The 19,983-nt window shown below is 41.9% G+C and overlaps 1 protein-coding gene across 1 annotated transcript in view; it reads right to left on the bottom strand.

Annotated features, from left to right (window-relative positions):
• BARD1 (BRCA1 associated RING domain 1) overlaps positions 1 to 19,983 on the bottom strand; it is a 454,311-nt gene that overhangs the window by 295,157 nt on the left and 139,171 nt on the right. Inside the window, exon 4 of the mRNA XM_069225636.1 lies at positions 12,654 to 13,654. Coding sequence (XP_069081737.1) covers positions 12,654 to 13,654 — 1,001 coding nt within the window. The remainder of the gene's footprint in view (positions 1 to 12,653; positions 13,655 to 19,983) is intronic.

The raw sequence follows: 19,983 nt of genomic DNA, 5'->3' as shown, positions 1-19,983 counted from the left end.
TAGGCTGACAAGTGGGGCAGAATTTTTATCGGTATAGATGAGACAATGCTGGGTGGTAGGAATTTTGTGGATTCCTGCAGCTTCCGGAAGGTTCCATCACAAAAATGTGGAAAAAATTTGCGATTTCCAGCAAAGTTGGTGGTTTGCAGAGCATTGTCGGTAAGAAAAGGGTGTGGGGTGCATATGAAGCACACCACCCTGGACTCACCCAGATGTTTAGTTTTCAGATGTGTCTAGGTCTGGTGGATTTTTCTACACAGCAGCGTTTCAAAGTCCAAAACGTACAGCCCTCACCATTCCAAGTGGGACGATTTTGAGAGTTAGCCAAGCTCTCATGGCCCAAATATAAAACCAAAACCCAAAATAATCAAATGTCCCAAGGGAGGCATATATCGCCAACAGTAATGTACCCCCATGGGGAGCGACCCTTGCCCAAGAGACTGCCCCCCCAAACAAAACACACACAAATCCCTGGTGCCTAAGTGGTTTCTTCCCCCACCCTCGGGGGCAGATCGGCCTCATAGAAATAGGCTGATGTGCCCTCAAGGGGAGAAGAAATGACCTAAAATAAATTTACCCCCCCCCGGGGAGCGACCCTTGCCTTAACTGAGCCTAAATTTGCCCCCAAGGGGAATGACCCTTACCTGAGGGGTCACTCCTCTTATGTGAAATTGACACAAAAAAAAATCCTTCTTGTCTAGTGGTTTCTGCTCTCTTTGGGGGCAAATTGTCCTAATAAAAATAGGCAGATCTGCCCCCAATGGCTTAAAAGTAATTATACCCCAGAGGAGCGTCCCTAACATATATAAAAAAAAGAATTTTTTTTTTATGCCTGGTGTCTACTGGTTTCATTATAATAGGCCGATCTGCCCTAAAGGGGGGGCAGAAATGGCCTAAAAATAAATTGCTCCCCCCCCCCTTTCCCAAGGGACCGCTCCCCTCATTCAATAATAAAAAATAAAAAAAACTCCCTGGTGTCTAGTGGGCATTTCTGCTGCCTGATCGCATCGTGATCAGGCAGCAGAAATGCTGAGAGAGACATGAAACGGGAAGAAAGGCCTTTCCTCTCCTTTCATGCCTCTATCCCCCCGCCATGTGATCGGAGGAGAAATGCTCTTGCAATTCCTCTTCTATCCCTGCCATGGGAACACTGAGGTGAGGCTCATGGGGGCAGCGCTAGCACTCCCCTCATGAGCCTGTCCAAGGACGTAACTGTTTGGTCCTTGGCGCCTCAGCACCGCAGCAAAGGACGAAACCGTTAGGGGTTAAATGTAGCAAACGAAAACACACAGTACAACAAAGAAGGATTTGCATGTAAGAAATAATCTATATCATTTGAAGCAACAGTAACTCTAGGTAAAAACAAGATTTGCAATGCAATAAGTCTTGCTTTTGTGAGAGTTAGAGCTATGGGCATTGTAAATTACAATGTCTTACCTATTGTGTTTTGGTTCGGAATGTGGTGGATGTAGGAACAGAGATGCAGCTGCAGCACTGTTTAGAAGACTAAGAATGGGAAATCACTACTGGGAGCAGAGACACAGCTGCTGCACTGCCTAGAGAGCTTAGAATGAGGAATTACCGACGGGACCAGAGAAGTAGCTTGCAGCATTGTCTAAAGGACTTAGAAAGAGGAATTACTGATAGGACCAGAGTAGCAGCTAGCAGAACTCCCTAGAGAATTAAGAAGGAGGAATTACCACTGTGACCAGAGACACAGCTGGAGAACTGCCTAAAGGACTTAGAATGGGGGAGTTACTGATGGGACCCGAGAAGCAGCTAGCAGCACTGTCTGTAGAACTCCGAATGAGGAATTACAACTGAGACCAGAGAAGGAGCTAGCAGCATTGCCTAGAGTACTTAGAATGAGGAATTACGGACAGGAAAAGAGAAGCAGCTGGCAGCATTGTCTAGAGCAGTGGTTCCTAACCTGTGGTCCGGGTACCCCATGGGGTCTGCGACTACTTAGAATATGAAATAATATCAACAGATAAATAACGTGTATAAAGAAGCAAGCTGTACAACTGAAAATTTTAAAATGTACTGTAAATGTGAAGAAATTTGAAACTTGAGGCTCAAAATTAAATTGGTATCCTCAGATTGATTTGTGGGAACAGAGCAGGTGCATCAAACAAAATATAGTTTTGGCAAGGAGTGGCCACATTTGAATTTAGAAAAGCTTCAATGTTTCCATTAAAATTACATTTTAATATTTTTATTTCTATGTGTTTTCAAAATTAATAAAATGTGTCACCATGTCTGTATTTGTTTGATGCATGCTTTTTTCTGTATTTTTTGTGCATTTTGCGGTTGAAATCATTGGCAATGCTTAGGCTAGGGTCCCCGGCTTCCAGCAATGAATCATGGGTGTTCCCCGGATTCCAATAATGATTTCGTGGGGGTCCCTGGGCTCCAGTAATGATTAAGTGGGGGTCCCCAGAAGTCAAAAGGTTGGGAACCACTGGCCTAGAGGAGTTAGAATGTGGAATTACAGATGGGACCAGAGAAGCAGCACAGCCTAGAGGACTTAGAATGAGGAATTACCACTGGGACCAGAGAAGCAGCTGCAGCACTGTCTACAGGACTTAGAATGAGAAATAACCACTGGGACCACAGAAACAGCTAGAAGCACAGCCTAGAGGACCTAGAATGAGGAATTACCACGGAGACCAGAAAAGCAGCTGAACCATTGTCTACAGGACTTAGAATGAGGAAATACTATTAGGAGCAGAGAAACAGCTAGCAGCACTGCCTAGAGGACTTAGAATGAATAATTACCACTGGGAACAGAGAAGCAGCTAGCAGCACTGCCTAGAGGACTTCGATTGAGGAATTACAGACAGGACCAAAGAAGCAGCTTGCAGCATTGTCTAAAGGACTTAGAATGAGGAATTACTGACGGGACCAGAGAAGCAGCCAGCAACACTTCCTAGAGGAATAAGAATAAGGAATTATCACTGAGACCAGAGAAGCAGCTGTAGCACTGTCTGGAGGACTTAGAATGAGGAATTACCACTGGGACCAGAGAAGAACCTAGCAGCATTGTCTAGAGGAATGAATTACCAACAGGAAAAGAGAAGCAGTTTATAGCATTGTCTAGAGCAGTTAGAATGTGGAATTACAGACTGGACCCGAAAAGTAGCTAGGAGGACTAAGAATGAGGCATTACCACTGGGAACAAAGAAACAGCTGCAGCACTGTCAAGAGGACTTAGAAAGAGGAATTACTGACGGGACCAGAGAAGCAGCGGCAGCATTGTCCAGAGGAGGAAGAACGAGGAATTATAACTGGAACCCGAGAAGTAGCTAGCAGCACTGTCTAGAGGACTGAGAAGGAAGACTTACTAACGGGACCAGAGAAGCAGATTGCGGCACTGCCTAGAGAACTTAGACTCAGGAACTACCGATGGGACCAGAGAAGCAGCTAGCAGCACTGCCTATAGGACTTAGAATAAGGAATTACTGACTGAACCAGAGAAGCAGCTTGTAGCATTGTCTAGAGGACTTAGAATGAGGAATTACTACTGGGACCAGAGAAGCAGCTGCAGCATTGTCTACAGGACTAAAATGGAGGAATTACCACTGACACCCATCAGCAGCTAGCAGCACTGTCTAGAGGACATAGAATGAGGAATTACCACTGCAACCAGAGACACAGCTTGCAGCATTGTCTAGTGGGCTTCGAATGAGGAATTACCATTGGGACCAGAGAAGCAGCAAACAGCACGTCCCAGAGGACTAAGAATGAGGAATTACCACTGGGACCAGAGAAGCAGCTGCAGCATTGTCTAGAGGACATAGAATGAGGAATTACCATTGGGACCAGAGAAGCAGCTGCAGCACTGCCTGGAAGAGTAAGAAGGAGGAATTACTACTGGGACCAGAGACACAGCTTGCAGCACTGGCTAGAGGACTTAGAATGCAGAATTACCAACAGGACCAGAGAAGCAGCTAGCCGCACTTTCTAGAGGTCTAAGAATGAGGAATTACTACTGGGAACAGAGAAGCAGCTAGCAGCAGTGCCTACAGGATTAAGAATGAGATTTACCACTGGGACTAGAGAAGCAGATGCAGCACTTTTTAGAGGACTTTAGAATGAAGAAGACTGAAAGTGGATGAGTGTGTGTCTGCTGGTGTAAAACACACACATAGAGCCAACTATTTCTAAAACAGCAGTGGGAGGGAAAAGAAAACATAAATTAAGTATACCCGAGTAGAGGCACAAGAACATATGAAACCTTCGGTGCTCTAAACACGGTCTTTTCACTGGTGTGATGTGAACACAATGCTATGGGCAACCAAAAGAACACCAAGGCTGCAATGCCCAGATGAGAGGAGGGAGTAGCCAAAGCTTTTAAAAAACAGCCCACCACTAAGCCTGCAAGTGAGGTTGAGTGCATTTGAAAATACATGAAGGCAGGTCAACACCTGATAAAATCATATTTTCTAATTACAACTGCCAGAAATCGCTTGCACCTAGGTTTATAAAATTTAGAAAAAAATATGAAAATGCAGCAAACGAACAGCAATATACAGAATTCTGACTAATCCAACCTTTTGGAAAGGATAGTTGAATGATGACCAATCTAAAACAACATAAGAAAAATCTCTCCCAATATATATATATTTTTTTACAATGGATAAATACAGTTACATTTTGAGTGAATGTCTAAGCATAGCATAATATCTCACTGTTGGTTTTTGTATTTCAATTAAGGTCTTAAAAAAAAGAAAAGAAAGAAAGAAACAAAAAAAAAAAAGAAAGAAAGAAAAGCAGCCTTTGCCCAGAACCTGTTCTTCCTAGTAAGGCTACTGGGATATAGGATTAAACTGGGCATTAATAAACAAGGGAATTTTTAGATAATCATTCCTTTTCAAACAATCCTTAATTATAGCTCTGTTGAGCCATGTATGAGACAGCTGATCCAAATAGAAATCTGTAAGAAAATGGAACTAACTTAATAATGTCCTCTAGATAGTTTAATCCTAGTTCTCCATGACACAGGTAAGAGGGGCTGCTGGGAGGGTCACCGTACAAGTGACGGAAAAATTGTTTTCCCTCAATATCAAGCAAACTCATTTTTGGGTATACTCAAATGCCTGAACTATAAACACAAGAGTGGTAGACAATAATTGTATTTATTTCAATCAGGTATTTTATATTAAAAAGAGCACCTAAGGACTGTCTGACTAGTTTCCACCTTGTGTACAAAAGGAGAGAACATGAGTTAGCAGAATTAAAGGTCACCACTAAATATGAGAAAGAGTATACTTAGTTAATCTGTTTATTCTTACTGAACATAAATCTTGACTATGTTGATTTAGGATTGGAAATCATTACATATGTTTTGGAATGATTAGTTTCCAGGTCAAGGTCATCCGTGAATAAAGGAAATGCCTCTACATTTTTTTATGCCCAGTGGTGATTCGTGATAGAAATACAGCATGGTCTGCATAAAGCAGGATGGGAATAGGTCGGTGAGTTCAATCTGGAGAAATCTTGGCTGTGGGCAATCAAATGGGATAAAGAAAATGGAGAATGGGGCCTAGAATGCAGCCTTGACAAACGTTTTTCCAAATAGAAAAAAATCAGCAACATTTATGTTATCCCCAAACACAACTTTAGCAAGAAGATTAGCATATAGGCATTGCTAAAAGCTGATAGGGTTCAACTCCTATTATGCCAAAATAGACCACAGTTAGACATGTTCATGTGATTGAACGTGCAGCTTAAATCAGCATTTAGTATTTCTAGTGCCTTTTAAAAACACTATAACAAGGACCGAGTAAGACCAGGAAGCAGGTGTATCAGAGCTACTACCTACATTGAGTACATTTGTTATAAGGGGGCTCACAGCTCAATGTTGAATTTTTAAAAAACAATGGAGGCCCAATTGGGCCAAGGCCTTTTGCCTGAGGGGTTATTTCTTACTGCAGAGGAAATCTTCTCTAGTTTAAAGGTAAGACAAAGCAATTGACATAAGAGTATAGCAGCAGTTGTGGAGTCATCATCATGAGATTACTGATACATATTTTTTAAATGCAAAATCCACAAATCAGAGAACATGTGGACATTTAGTGGAGTAACTGAAGTGATTCAAATTGTATAGTTGACAACTTTTAAATACAGGGAAACTTTTCTAAGATGCTAGCTTGCTGCAACTGCTGTCAAGCATTCACTCTACTTTGAAACTTGGTATTCAATAGCATTGAATGTGGCTTTGCAAAGGATTACTTCTTCCTTTACTCTAGGTTCCTGCCTCAAAGCATTACTGAGTTATCTATTGACAGACCTGAATCAATCTTTGTGAATTGCAAAGGTTCGTTTTGGGTGGAGGCTTAGTAAACATTTGTTAATTCAATCACAAATAGTAAAAAATGATCAGAGAATTAAACAATGACCTGCCAACAAGGACAGGCAAATATTAAATTCATTACCGTATCAGACACCTTTTTATTTTTTAAAGTAATTTAAAAGGATGAACTAGATTACATTTCAATATTAGATCACCTTCTTTAACTGTTCCTGATCATGCCAAAGAAGCATACAAATCCATGGTGCTAGATTTGAATTGAAAGGTGATCACAAAGGATTGTAATCACTGTATCCTTGCTTAAGAACAGTCATCAGCAAACTTTAGCACACATTCCTTTGAAACAAACATATAACCATTCTTTCTTTTATATAACAATAAAAGTAGGGATGATTTTAGCATATGAATTGAGGGGTTCATGGATGTTAATGAGACTTCCTTCTAAAAAAAATTATGTAGAACAGAACCAAGGCAGTCAAATCTCATGTGAGAAAAAAGAGCTTGTTGCAGAGCGAGAAAACAAGTTAGTCTGAGTTAAGTTAGAGCCTCGTATTTCATTAAAGTCTCCTCCTAAAATTACCAAAAACGTTCCCAAAGCACCTCAATTTCTCCATGTCATAAACCTGTCAACCTTACAAAAATGTTATTGTAAATCTTCAACACGAATAATAACATCATGTTCCTCTGATATTACAAGAGAGTAAAAAAATGTGGAAATGATCATGAGCTATTACTAAGCTGTGTTGCAAAGCCACAGGTGTTGCAAGCAAGGGCACCAACAAATACCTTACGAGGTTGGGATAAATGGTCAGTAAGTCAATCACAGATATACAAGCCACCCTGAACAGAAAAGTGATTCTAAGTTGGTCCTGGAGGAACTAGACTGCAAGTTAATACAGATTTACATGAAATGTTTGGGCAGGATAGCAAAAGGAGTTAATGTTTAGACAGTTAATAAAAACAGCCTAAAAAGATAGCCCAGATCGTGTTATTAGTGTGGAGAACATAATTATGTTTAAAAGTAAATCCACCTCAACTGCGGGATTCCTAAAGTTAATAACAAAATCACCAAAAAACATTTAGCCATTGAACTAACCCATTATGTGCATCTGGCAAAAAGGACATACACAGCCATATTGGTGGTTATTTTGCTAGAAAGCCTGTGCACCACCTTGTTATTGAGTTGGAGGAAGAATTTAGATTTATGTGGTGCTAAGGCGGTAAGATTAGTCAATATCAAAACATAGGGGCAAGCTTCTGAGGAAATCTGTATGATAGGGATGTTAACCTTGAAAACCAAAGCCCAAATTCACACCTTGGGTACATTATCTTACAGAGATAGTAGTGACAGGAGCTTCAGACCCGGACACAAAGCATGTAGAAAGAGTAATTTGTTCTGGCTTGCACAAAGTTCAGTATGCTCGATTGATTTTTATCTCTCCTGCTGGTGCAATCAACAGAGATGGCTTGGTGAACAACAGTTAATACAGTATCCAATTTAGGAATTAAATTGTCACAGGAATTCTTAGCACCCACAGAGAAATTGTTTAGTGAAGTAATAGATTTCTCAATTAGGGACAGTAGATCAAATAAAATGTTAAAACTAAGCTCCAGAGTTTTTTTATTTTACTAATAAAACTATCAAATAAAGCATGTAAGTGAGAGACAGTAAGTGAGATTTCTCGTTCTGTAATAGAGCGTCGGGTACAAGGCTGCTTCATAGATGGCTTATTTCTGTGTGGCTTTTTGGACAATTAAAGAGGTATCATGAGTATTACAACTGTCTATGTGGGCTGCATGATCAGAACCATGTACCTCTTGTCCTTTTTCAGATCCCACCTACCCGGGGGAAGTGGAGGCTGTGAGAGCTGAGAAATTAAAGACTCCTGAATCGATAAACGTTTTTCAGCCAGCTCACTTACCTTAATAATTATCTCAATGCACTTTCAAGAAAATTATCGATAGTCATGGGAGGTCTAGCGTCTTTCTCTTCCCCATCTCAGTAGGATATAAATTAGCACTCACACCAAGAGTATGGGCTCAGTGTCCTCTGACGGAATTCGGACGGGCCCGGCCGTGGCAGGAGCTTTGCCCAGGATCATCCTACACGTGTCCCACATAGTGGGACTGGTAAGAAATAGAAATAGTGTGAGACAGGATGCCAGGGTTTCCCTTCAGTCCACACCCTCAATGGAACTCTGAGTATTGCAGTTCCCCCACCCTGGAGCACATCAACAGTCAAACCTCAGTGTATTTTCTTAGAGCACTTGCCCTAACAGTAAAAGATTCGCACTAATGAGCCATGCATGCAGTTGTGAACATCTTAAACTGCATAGCTTATTTTAGCAACAGAACATCTTCCCCCTAACCAAATGTGGTGCTGTGAATTATCAATCAAAAGGATTTCTTCTGCAGGAGGTTGGAGCCTACTTTTCCAGTGGACAAAATAAACATTAGGTTCTGTTCTCTTTGACCCCCAAATGCAATATCCTGGGCATTGGGTGACTGGAATTCCACACCATTGCAGAATCAGTTTTTGTTCTACTGAGCACTTCTTTCCACAAGCCATATATTTTCGAAAGTCCTCCATGTGTGAGCGCTAGTATCCTCTTTGCCCTCGCTTCTCCAATATAGACCCGAAGTACCAAGGTTAATAACAAAGGGGTGATTTTTTATGTTGGCAGAGAGGGAACACTGTTACAACAGCGACGGTGTTCTCTCCCCTCTTACACAGTGGTCCGCCCGCCCGATTAAAATGAGGGTGGACCACAGCTTTAATCCTGGTGGAAACGACTGTCTCTACCATGATTAAACCCCTCTGATGGCACTGCAGAGTAAGGGCAGTTGAAGGCAGACCTGTAATTTTGCCCACCTGATTTAGATGGGCAGAAGTAGAGGTCAGTTTTCACTGCCCGTTACTGCCAGGAAAACCCTGCAGGTAGCAGGCAGTGAAAACTGCTAAATGCTCACTTTCCTGTGGGATAGGTTTTCCAAGGCGAGGGGAGCATTTGATTTCTGAAAAATAAAATCCCACTTTGGGATGTTCTTTTTGAAAATAAAAAAGAAACCAGTTTGGTGAGGCCGCAGTCATGTTGATTGAGCACTGCATCAAACTGCAAAAAGCATTGACAGGAACTGCCATGACAGCGATTCCTGACAATGTCTTAGAAATGACCACCTGTTTGGCGGACATTTCTAAATTAGGCAGGGGGCATCTCCGTCAGGGCGACAAAGTAATTAACTCTGTTGTCCTGGGGAGAAATAGGCCAAATTACAATGAAATGGGAGTCAGGTGGGAAAGAAATGGAAGGCCCTTGCAAACTACCATATAGCCCGCATTAATGTGCTTGTGAATGCAATGCAGTATACATTTTTTGGTTTTACATTTCTAGGATGCCATATTAAGTCCTATAGTGTGCTAACCCACAACTGCTCTTCCTGTTTTGGTCTGTTTATTATCTTTTACCAGTGTGGTCCAGACTTGAAGTAGATGTCTGGTAATAACTCTAAAGATCTGGATATTCCAGCCTCCCGTTGTTCTTGGTGCCATAATTATTTTCATAGAGACCCTCAGATCCCTGGCTCTATAAGAGTGATCACATCCTTCAGTGTTGGGGTACACAATGCCAGGAAGAGGTATAGTAATCCTGGAAGGACATTTAGTTTCCTTGCAGCAATCACTCAAGTAAAATCAGAAAGGCTAGCTATTTATTTAAACGCTCTTTAATGATCGCTAGAAGTGAGTGCCAGATAGTTGCCAGTGTGTTAGTACAATTTATCCCCAAGTAACAGATAACATTTCTCACCCGCTTGAACGCTAAAGTTTTTGTTGCGGTCTGGTCTGCTCCTTACGCAGTGGCAGCCTATAGAATTTGAAAGTGGTGACGCGCCTCTCATGTATGCCTTTAACTTGCAGGAGTCTTTCAATTTGGTCAGGGCCACTGGAATTATGCGACTGTGTGGCCGCAGGGTTTTCCGCATAATTATGGATTTGCCGCATTTGACACACAATCCACCAACTGATGCATAATCTACAGATTTTAACAAAAAACAATTTTGTTTCTGGCTCAAATGATTCAAAAGGTACTAAGAACACAGCGACACATGTTGTCGTGCCGTGGAAGGACCTTTGTAAAGGTTGACTAGTCCCCTTTCCGATGTCTATTGCTATCTGTTAGTGTTAAACTGGTACCAGTGAGGTACAACCTATGCCCAGATAGTGTTAACAAGTGTAAAAATAATGATTTATTTTACAAAACGTGCCGCATTATGCTGCATAGTTTGCCTCTTCATGCTACATAAGTTGGTCAACCTGCTGCATAATGTGTCCCTCCCCTGGCCCATAATTCCAGTAGCCTTGACGTTAGTACCTCAGTTTGTATTACTTTGGAACTTGGAAATCGAGGTGGGCAGCGCCCTGGCGTCCTCTACTGGCAGCCGCTGCTGCTCCTTAGGCACAGGCAAACTTAATATATTAGATTTGGGTTTATTCATTTGTAAGCCTGCCACTTGTTTAAACAGCTGTAGAAAACTCATTAGGTTCCACAAAGATTTCCCCAGGGTGGTTAGCTTCAGCAATGCATTATCTGCAAACATGTACATTTTGTGTTCTTCCCCCCCAAATGGGTTTTCAAGGACCCCAGGTGCTGTTCTAAGAAGGCCACCAGCGGTTTGACTGCCTGGTCCCTCTGCTTAGCATTATGCTCTCAGACTTGTCGTGATTCAGTAGGATGCTCGCTTTGAGGCTGTTATAATTGGGGTACATCTGCTGCTAGAACTATACCCAAATACCATCTTAGTGAGAACGTTTAAGAAGCTCCAGCTGATGTGATCAAATGCCTTATTTGGATCCAGAGCAACCATAATCCGTGGTACCTTGCTCCTCTTGACTTTGTCTATTAAATGGGCAGCACTTCTAAAGTTCACATGTATATTGAATTCCTTTATGAATCTGGTCTGATCTGCATTGATGAACCACGTCAACATTTGTCTAGGCTAACACCTTGGTGAGACGTCTGTCATTAATATTGAGTAACGCAATCTGTCTGCAGGATTTGCACACCATAGAACCTTTACCCAATTTTGGGATTATTGATATATCTGCCTCTGTCCAAGGAGTGTAAGCCCAATTTCTCTTCCAAATGTCTTGAAAAAGCTCTGCAAGGTGGGCAGTCAGTGGCTCTCATACATTTGTAAACGATTGCCCAGAAGACCATCTGGACTGGCACATTTCCTCAGTTTCATATCCTTAATTCCTTCTTTTACTTAATCTGGTTCAATAGGAATATCTTGTTTTCTCCTTGGGCAAACACCAGAGATGAAAATGGCAATATTTCTAAGTATTTCCTTCCAACAGAATCAGTTTCCTCTGAATTACTATCTCAACTACTGTACATTGTCTGGTAAAGCTTGCTAAACACCTCTGCTCTATCCACTTCTTTCATAAGTCTACCCTTATCTCTTGCTCTAATATATGTTATTAATTGCACTGAAATGTAACTGCTAGACGAGCAGTCTGTCTGCTTTGTTGCCTTTTGTGAAGACAATCTATAAAGAACTCAAGAGTGGGTGCTCTGCTTTGTTAGCACTTAGGATTGACAACGGCCCCTTCAGTCAGGTAATGTAATGTATGTGCCCTGCTGTGGTCTCAGATGTTTTTGTCTGCTCCTTTAACTCTGTTCTCATACTGTCCGTCTCAAGTTGGAGTTCCCGATTTTTACACAGATCTATTGCTATCATGGTACCCTCAAGCATACATTCAGTACTGAAGGACACACCGCAGCACAGAATCTGTCACTAATATGTTTATTCTCAGGACACTGACAGTACCTAGTCTCCACATACACTTTTCATACTACTGCTACTCTGTAGATTCGTATGAAGTGTTTGACGGTGTTGTGTACCAAGGAGATAGACTCTTAATTATAGCCAATCCACATCTCTGAACCCTTTTAGCTGCCACATCCGAGAGAACTGGACCCATTTCAAATTTGTTATCCTCTATAACCAACACTCACTGCAACACAGAATCAGACCAGTCCATGGAAGAACAATACAAAATCACCAAAACATTTGTAGTACTTGACATACATTCCTTAAAGAGCAAGGCTGAAAACCTATTACATCTAAACTTATGGAACCACTCTGGTTACTCAGTATTCAGATATGGTAAACTTGATGGCATATCCTTTAGAATCAATGAGGCTAAACGGCGCAATTGCTTGCCAGATCCACTTTAAAGTCAGAAGAAAAAGAATCACAAGATAGCTTTAACAGTAGTTTTAATGCAGTATGTCAAGGGGCATATACCTGGGGGTAGAAAAGAAAAAAGTTATCCTACCTTAATGGATGCGATATGCAACACAGTCTCTCCCTTATAATTGCGCTTTGCACTCAAGTTCCTGGAAGGGCTGAGTAAGGATGTCTCCGCATGCTTACGGGTGCAGGAAGACGGAGTACTGGGAGGCATAATAGGTGACTTGTGAGGCGTGCAGACGCCCTTCTCATCCCCAGATAGCTGATCTTTCACTGGCAGTGGAGAAACCGCAATAGGCGACATGATATGAGCAATAGCGATGTGATTGTTTCTAGGTGAAACACGCACTGGTGAACACTTCTTGGAAGGTTCTGTGGAACCACCAATATTGACACTTGGTTTTACACGCTGTAGTCTTTTTGAAGCAGGTGAGGGAGTGGGAAAAGAATCAGACAGCTTCCTCCCCCTTTTAGGTTTACTTTCTAGAGAGGGTGAATCCACAGGAAGAATGTCCTCCTTACGAAGGACTAACTCATTTTCAGCAGTTTTCTCGACAGGGCTCATCTGTACAGACAGCTGTAAGTGGCACACACTTCCATTCTGTGAAGGGCCCGATTCTTTTGCCAGTCCTAGCTCCAAGGATGCCTCCTCAACAGGGCAGGGGTCTGGACTGCACAAGACAACTGGCTGACTACAGAAAGAGACTACTCTTTCTTCCTGGGGTTGAATCGCATCTTCATTGCTCCACTTCCCAGAGACTCCCTTTGGTCGTTTCTTTCCGACGCCCCACTGCTGGTTTATGACATCCAGTTGTCTCTTCTTAGATTTTTTGGACTTGGTGGCTGGTTTCTTCTGTTTTTTGGCAGTATCTTCATTAGGTGGGGAGGGCAAGAACGCAAATGTAGAACAGGCAGCCTGGTATAGGGCGCCTCCGCTAGAAAGCGGCTGCTCCTGCTTTGGTAGCTTGTCCAAGACACATTTGACCTTTCCACTTCGAGGGCTAAACCACATTCGGATCTGTTTCTTCTTATTATCAGCTTTGGGCATGTTGCTCGCTTTCACTGACGTAAACACTCTTTTCTTTTCTGTAAGGAAGTAAAAAGAAGAATATCTGAAGTTAACGGAAAAAAATCCTGCTGCCTTCCGCTTGGCACTCCATTACCTCAAAGTTAAAAATTACATTTTTTAAATAATCTTTTACTTTTTAATATGTATTAAAGTGGGAATTTGGCTTTATTCAGGTGCACATGCAGTAAGCCAACTAAAACTGGTCAACAAACAAATTACATGAAATTTTGAGTAACCATTTATTGTTTGTGAAAACTCGTAACTAAGCAACTCCCTGAAGAGCGCATCTCAAAGCCAACAAGCCGTTGAACTACATATTTCCCATAAGCCAAGAAGTACTTCATTACAAATCAAAGGGTGATGTCCCCATACTTCCACAGGCCAAACTATAAGCACATTTCAACAGACTCAATAAACACATTCCAAATTTCTACCCCAACCCCACTAGATCAGTACGTGCCTGTGTCTGGTAGAAAAAACAAACAAAAAACTCACTCATATTCATCATGCCACATCCTTCCGTTGCAGACATGCATCGAGTCACATGCACAATTGCAATGGATTGCAAAGACGTGGGAACCATTTTTGAAATTGTATTTAGCGTCAAAGATGTCTGGGGCCAATTTGGGGGGGCTAAATGTACTTGGTGAATGCTTTTTGTTTTTCGTTTTAATGAAGCAACACAGCAGCAAGTGGTGGCTGTGCCCCACCAAAAAAAAAAATGAGAACAAAAATATTTAAAAGATATGGGAGCGGTTAGAAGAGTGAGTGAAGTAAACAATGTATCAGCTGAGGCCAGTAAACAAAAGGCTGGGGTGGAGGAAGAAATGGATGGGCTAGGGAGAAGGGAGCAACACAGACTGCATTGGGTGGGGAAAGCAGCACACAAGGGCAACAGGAAGTGGGGAAAGCAGTGAAGGCACTGGGGTTGGGGAGAAGGGAGCAACACAAAGAACACAGCGTGGGTACTTGAGGGAGGAGCAGCATGCGAGGAACACAGCTAGAAAACACATGCACTCTCAGTGAGTGCTGAATGAAAAAAAGTAATTCACTGAATATGAGCAAAGAAAGAATACAAGTCTTCCAATCCAAAAGATGGTAAAAAAGCTCTGTTCCATGATAGCGATAGACACAAGAAGAGGAAGGAAATCCATCAAATAAAGAAGCAAGCAAATCAGAGTGGCAAAGCCAACAAGTGGCAAACAATGTGCTAGCTCTAAGCCTACTGTATGTTTTTGATACGGTCCACAAGAGGTTTTTCTGCAAGTGACAGCAAAACGCGTTCAGTAGGAGAGACAGAAAAACAGTCTTCTTGTCTCACCAGCCAGAAGCACCTTGAAGTTTAAACAAATCAAGCACAATAAGAAGACAGCATGCGTGTAACAATCAAGGTTATGTTGCACAGAAGACCAAGGGCGGTACCAAATACAATTTGTCAAAGAGAAAGACGTGCTAAAATCCCAAACCCCCGATTCATCCAAATCTCTACGGAGAGAGTGGGAAATTTCAGAGTTGTTGGTCTATCAATTACTTTCTAAACTCAATCTCACCTGAGGCATAATCTAGCCAAATTTTCTATGCAGCATGCGCCAACACACTAATGCCCACATTTCAGTCATAATGCAATGGAGATAAGTGGAAACGTCTTTCCTTGGTTTGCCGTTCAGGCACACCAATTTTGCAATCCATTACCTCCTTATTTGTGCCATGTCAGAAATTGTGAAATTTAGAAAGGTTTCAGTTTTAGCACTTTTATTAAGCTACTAGGTACCAGAATAAAAATCACTGGATCAATAGCACCACATCAGTAGCATATAGCGCAGAAACATGTTGGCACCAGGGAGCAAGGGTGAGCAAACTAAGGACAGAGGGGATGTCAAGTCATAAAACCTACACACTCCATCTTTTCTATACAATTTTGATACATCCTTTTACTAGACTCCTAACTCGAGCTACACATTGGCACCAAGTGGAACATATAGTTCAGTATGAAAGTACTTTGCTCAAATGTTGATTACAGAGGGCAAGCACAGCTATAATGCTATAGGTACAAGGCAACAACATATTCAGTCCACATATTAATGACGGAAGTTGCAGGAGCCAAAAGCAAGATGCACTGCCAGAATCTGGAACTACCTATCTACAAACACCAGAGCTTTCCTCTGACGAAACATTAAAAAAGGCACTGAAACTTTACTTTTACCACACCCGTTCCAAACATAACTACTAGACACTAACGGATGTTGAAGTTAACCTGTCTTCTAGTCCTAACCTAATGTGTGAGCTATCCCATATCCTGATGAGCTGATTCATATTCCTTTGGTAAAAGCTTCCTGGATCTAGAGGTTTAACCGTTGTGACTGTAAATATACCCACAAAATGTGTTGCCCCATGTATAAGAGCGCATATATATATATATATATATATATATATATATATATATATATACACATATATATATATATATATATATATATACACACACTAATAGTTTAATTTACATTCTATTCACACTGCCACCGCTTCTTTCCTTCTTATAATTTCTTCCTCTTCTGTCTGGACTACTTATTGTCAATGTGTGATTTACTTCACCCAGGACAACATAGTGTAGAATTATTCATATATGTAAAGAGTTCTGATATCCTCAAGATTACTCGTACTGTACAAAAACAGTTCATATGTAAATAGACAGAAAGAACAATACAGTAGATTGATTCTGTCTATGCCTGAATCTGGTATCAATAATCGAGAATAAGCAGCCCAATACATATTCTACTTATGCTGGTGATGGTACCAGTTTTATAAATGCGAATAGCTTTAAGAGGAGTTGTCATTTGGAACGCAGAGATCCTAACTAAGATGGCTCAAACATCATTGAAACAATACCAAAAACTAAAAAGAGGGTCTTTGTTAAACAGGTGTGCCTTGGGTCACAAATTTGTACTCTTCCTCATTTCTACAAATCACTCCTTAAACTTCAGATCATGACTTTACTGCAGGCCACCAAAAAAGTCAGTCTAGCACTAATTTCCTACTCACCTCAATCTGCTGTAACCCACAATGCTTAGTCAGTGCAATCAATCGTCTGCTTTCCACTGCCCAGACACTGTCATATTTCTCCTTCCTCAGGAATGTGGATCAGAGTTCACTTCTATGAATGCACACAATTAGTTTCTGGTTTTCAGTTAACAGAGGTAATTTCTGTTCATTTTTTGTTTAAAAAATAAAATAAAAAAATAAATAGGTGCACTGATTTCTGAGTAAGGCTAGTGCAATGGAACACACTAAGGATGCTTTATTCTTAAAAATGGCTACCCCGCTGGTGCGTTGTATTTTGTAGTACACAAGGGGATGAGTGGTTGCAGTGTTCTCCCCGTCTATCCCCAGCAATGATGGTACTCTGTATTGTTTTCACCGCTGTCAGGCTTTCTCCAGAGCAGATGCCCCTTCATTCCAATGGGCAATAGCAGAGGGTGGTAGGGTCTATGTGCTATGCTATGTTGGTTTACCTACTGGAAGACTACTTTGATATTCTTTGCAGGTGGCAGTACAGTGATATTTTATAACAATGAACCTGCTTCTCCTGTCAAAGTTTACTATATCACACATGTGCCCTTATATCTGAATGGCATTTTGCTGCACATGCACAAAACATCTACATACATTCAGTGGTGCTGTAGTGGCTTCGGGGTTGGTGCACTGGAATTGGCGTCAGCCAGGCAGAGCAACTGCTGGAAGTTGTTGTGAAGCTGCTTATGTGAGCCCGGAGAAGAATTCTAGTGCAAAGGGTGAGTGTAAGCACTAAGCTGTGCAGGAGTGTGGGGATGAGACTTGGTTTATCGGTGTTACTGCGGAGTGGTGACGCCAGAGGTGAGGGTCGATTTTGCATGTAATGTGGGTTTTGGTGATAGTTGTGGGAGGTGCTAGTGGTTGGGGATAGCTCTGCAGCAGTCATCTGGCAGGGATTCTCACATGTAAACAAGAGGGAAATGACCAGAAACACTAACATCCCAAGCAAACAAGCAGCAGAGCCAACAGATCTGGCAGATAATTGAAAGTGCCTCTTCAATGAGACAGAAGTAAAGCATTTACCGATGACATCAAGGGATTTTTGAAAGGCAAACCCATGAACGAGTGAAAGTGATGAGCATGAGACAGATGTGGTTAAAAGTCCACAGAATACTTACAACAGGTTGAAAAGTGCTTGTGCTCAACCTAAAAATTGGAAAAGAAAATGGAGGAGAAAGATAGGTCATCAAACATGCATGGAAATAAAGAAATAGGATTTTTGTTCAAAGAAACAGAAATAGTGGATTTGGCAGCAGAAGTTGAAATTGGTCAATGAGCAGACTTCATTGCGTAATGATCTGCAGCAGACATCTGAATGCCAAAAAGCACTGTTTGAGCTGTTCCTTCATCTTTAAAAGGGAAGAAACTTCCTCACATTAAAACAGACGAAGCAAGGAAGGCAGGCAATATATAATGCAATTAGGTCAAGTTTTGCAACAGAGTCCTAAAAAAACATGTAGCTTGAGCAAAAAAAATACAACTCAATGGCATTGGCAAAAAACACAAGCGGTATATTGCTTCCTAACTGAGGATTACAGCCACAAGTCTTCAAGGTGAATGCCATTTGCTTTGATTTAAAGATATGTTCTAGAGTCAACTAGTTTCTTTCAGTTAGAGAGGTTTAAAAAATAATTGATTGCAGACAACCATTAATTTTTGTGTTGCTTTCGAATCTCCTACCCCATTCAATAAGGTACTCAACAGGGCTGACCCCTCTTCCGGCTCCTTTTTGCCCTCGCGATAGAACCTCTGCCACGATAGTGAGATGTGACACCCAGATGCAGGGATGGACATGGGACAGATGCAGGGATTTACATGGGAGAGCTTCACGAAGTAGGGAATCACATTATATGTAGACGATGCACTCCTCTAATTAGAAAACCCCATCTCACGGGGCCACCGTCTCCACAAACAATAGGAGGTAGCCTTTGGACTCGGAGTAACTAAGGGCAAATCCCTATTAGTCCCGATCCAAGGGGACAATGCAGTTACACAATGGAACTTGTCAATACCAGTAAGACGAGTCAGCTTAAAATACCTAGGAATACATATCTGCTGCAAACTAGAACTGGAATGGAATCTTAACATGGTACCCCACATAGCCAATTCGAAATCCAATCTGCTAAAATGGGCGATCCTGCCACTGAGCATACAGGGCCAAGTGGTCCTCTTCAAAATGAGGGTCTTACCGCAGTATCTTTATGCCCTTCAGAACTTCTCACAGAGTATCCCTAATAGATTATTCACAGATCTCAAATCATCAATACAAACATTTCTATGGGCAAATTACGGTCCAATCCCTCACCCTCCTGCACAGCATGGACTAAACGTCAGTAATAGCTCTACAAGAGTGGGGTGGGAGACCTTCAAATGTACTATTGGGCAACACAATAACACACTTAATAGTGTTTGATGACGGGTTGACCAGAGTGTGGGAAGACCCTGCCTATCAGGCAGAGCTCGCTCTTCTTAGTCTTGACAAAGTGGTGGGACTACTATATGGAGACTCCATCCCACAGTTTCTCCCTAAACCCACCGATGTAATCTTTATGAACTGCCATGAGCGTTATGTTTGCAAATGGGCTGGCAGGATACATTAAAGCTACAAATCCCAGTAAGGAGGGGAAGACACCTCTATCAAGTTGCACGGTTCCTGGGCTTAGAGCCGTAGGGCAACATAGGTATCACAAATCTAGAAGACGTGTGACTGGGTTTGGGGGGCATTTGAGGCACATCCGCTCCTTTCAGGAACTCCAGACCAATTACAACCCAGGAATGCTCTAGCTACTTATAGAGCCGGACCGGAAGAGCTCTCTGAATACAACACACTACATGCCACGTTTCTGATGGGTAGGCTGCAAAGTGGATGTCTCTCACATTTACCACACACTAATCACCAATGCTCCTGACACCTACCTCCCCCTCAAACAGAAATGGAAGGAATATGTGGGACCCCTTGATGATCTGGAGTGGAGGTTTGCATGGCTCCCCTCTCCCCCGCCAACCTCCACCCCCTAGCGAGCTTGCCATACCCTTCTGACTAAGACTAATTCTAATGAAATACCTCCACAATGCCCACCTCACGCCTCAGAGGATGTGGCAATTCCTAAAAATTCCCCAACAACCTGCGTCCATTTTCCCAGCACAGAAGCTAATTATTTTCACATGACCTGGCTGTGTCCCCCGCTGGCAAAGTACTGGAAATTGATTGCTCACTGCCTAACTCAGGTTCTTGGTTATCCAATTGAATTGATTCCCCAGCACTCCCTTTTGGGGA

The sequence above is a fragment of the Pleurodeles waltl genome, chromosome 3_1, assembly GCF_031143425.1.
Source record: "Pleurodeles waltl isolate 20211129_DDA chromosome 3_1, aPleWal1.hap1.20221129, whole genome shotgun sequence".
Classification (NCBI taxonomy): domain Eukaryota; kingdom Metazoa; phylum Chordata; class Amphibia; order Caudata; family Salamandridae; genus Pleurodeles; species Pleurodeles waltl.
The sequence above is the reverse complement of the archived record's forward strand: the minus strand, read 5'-3'. Positions and strand labels throughout refer to the sequence as shown.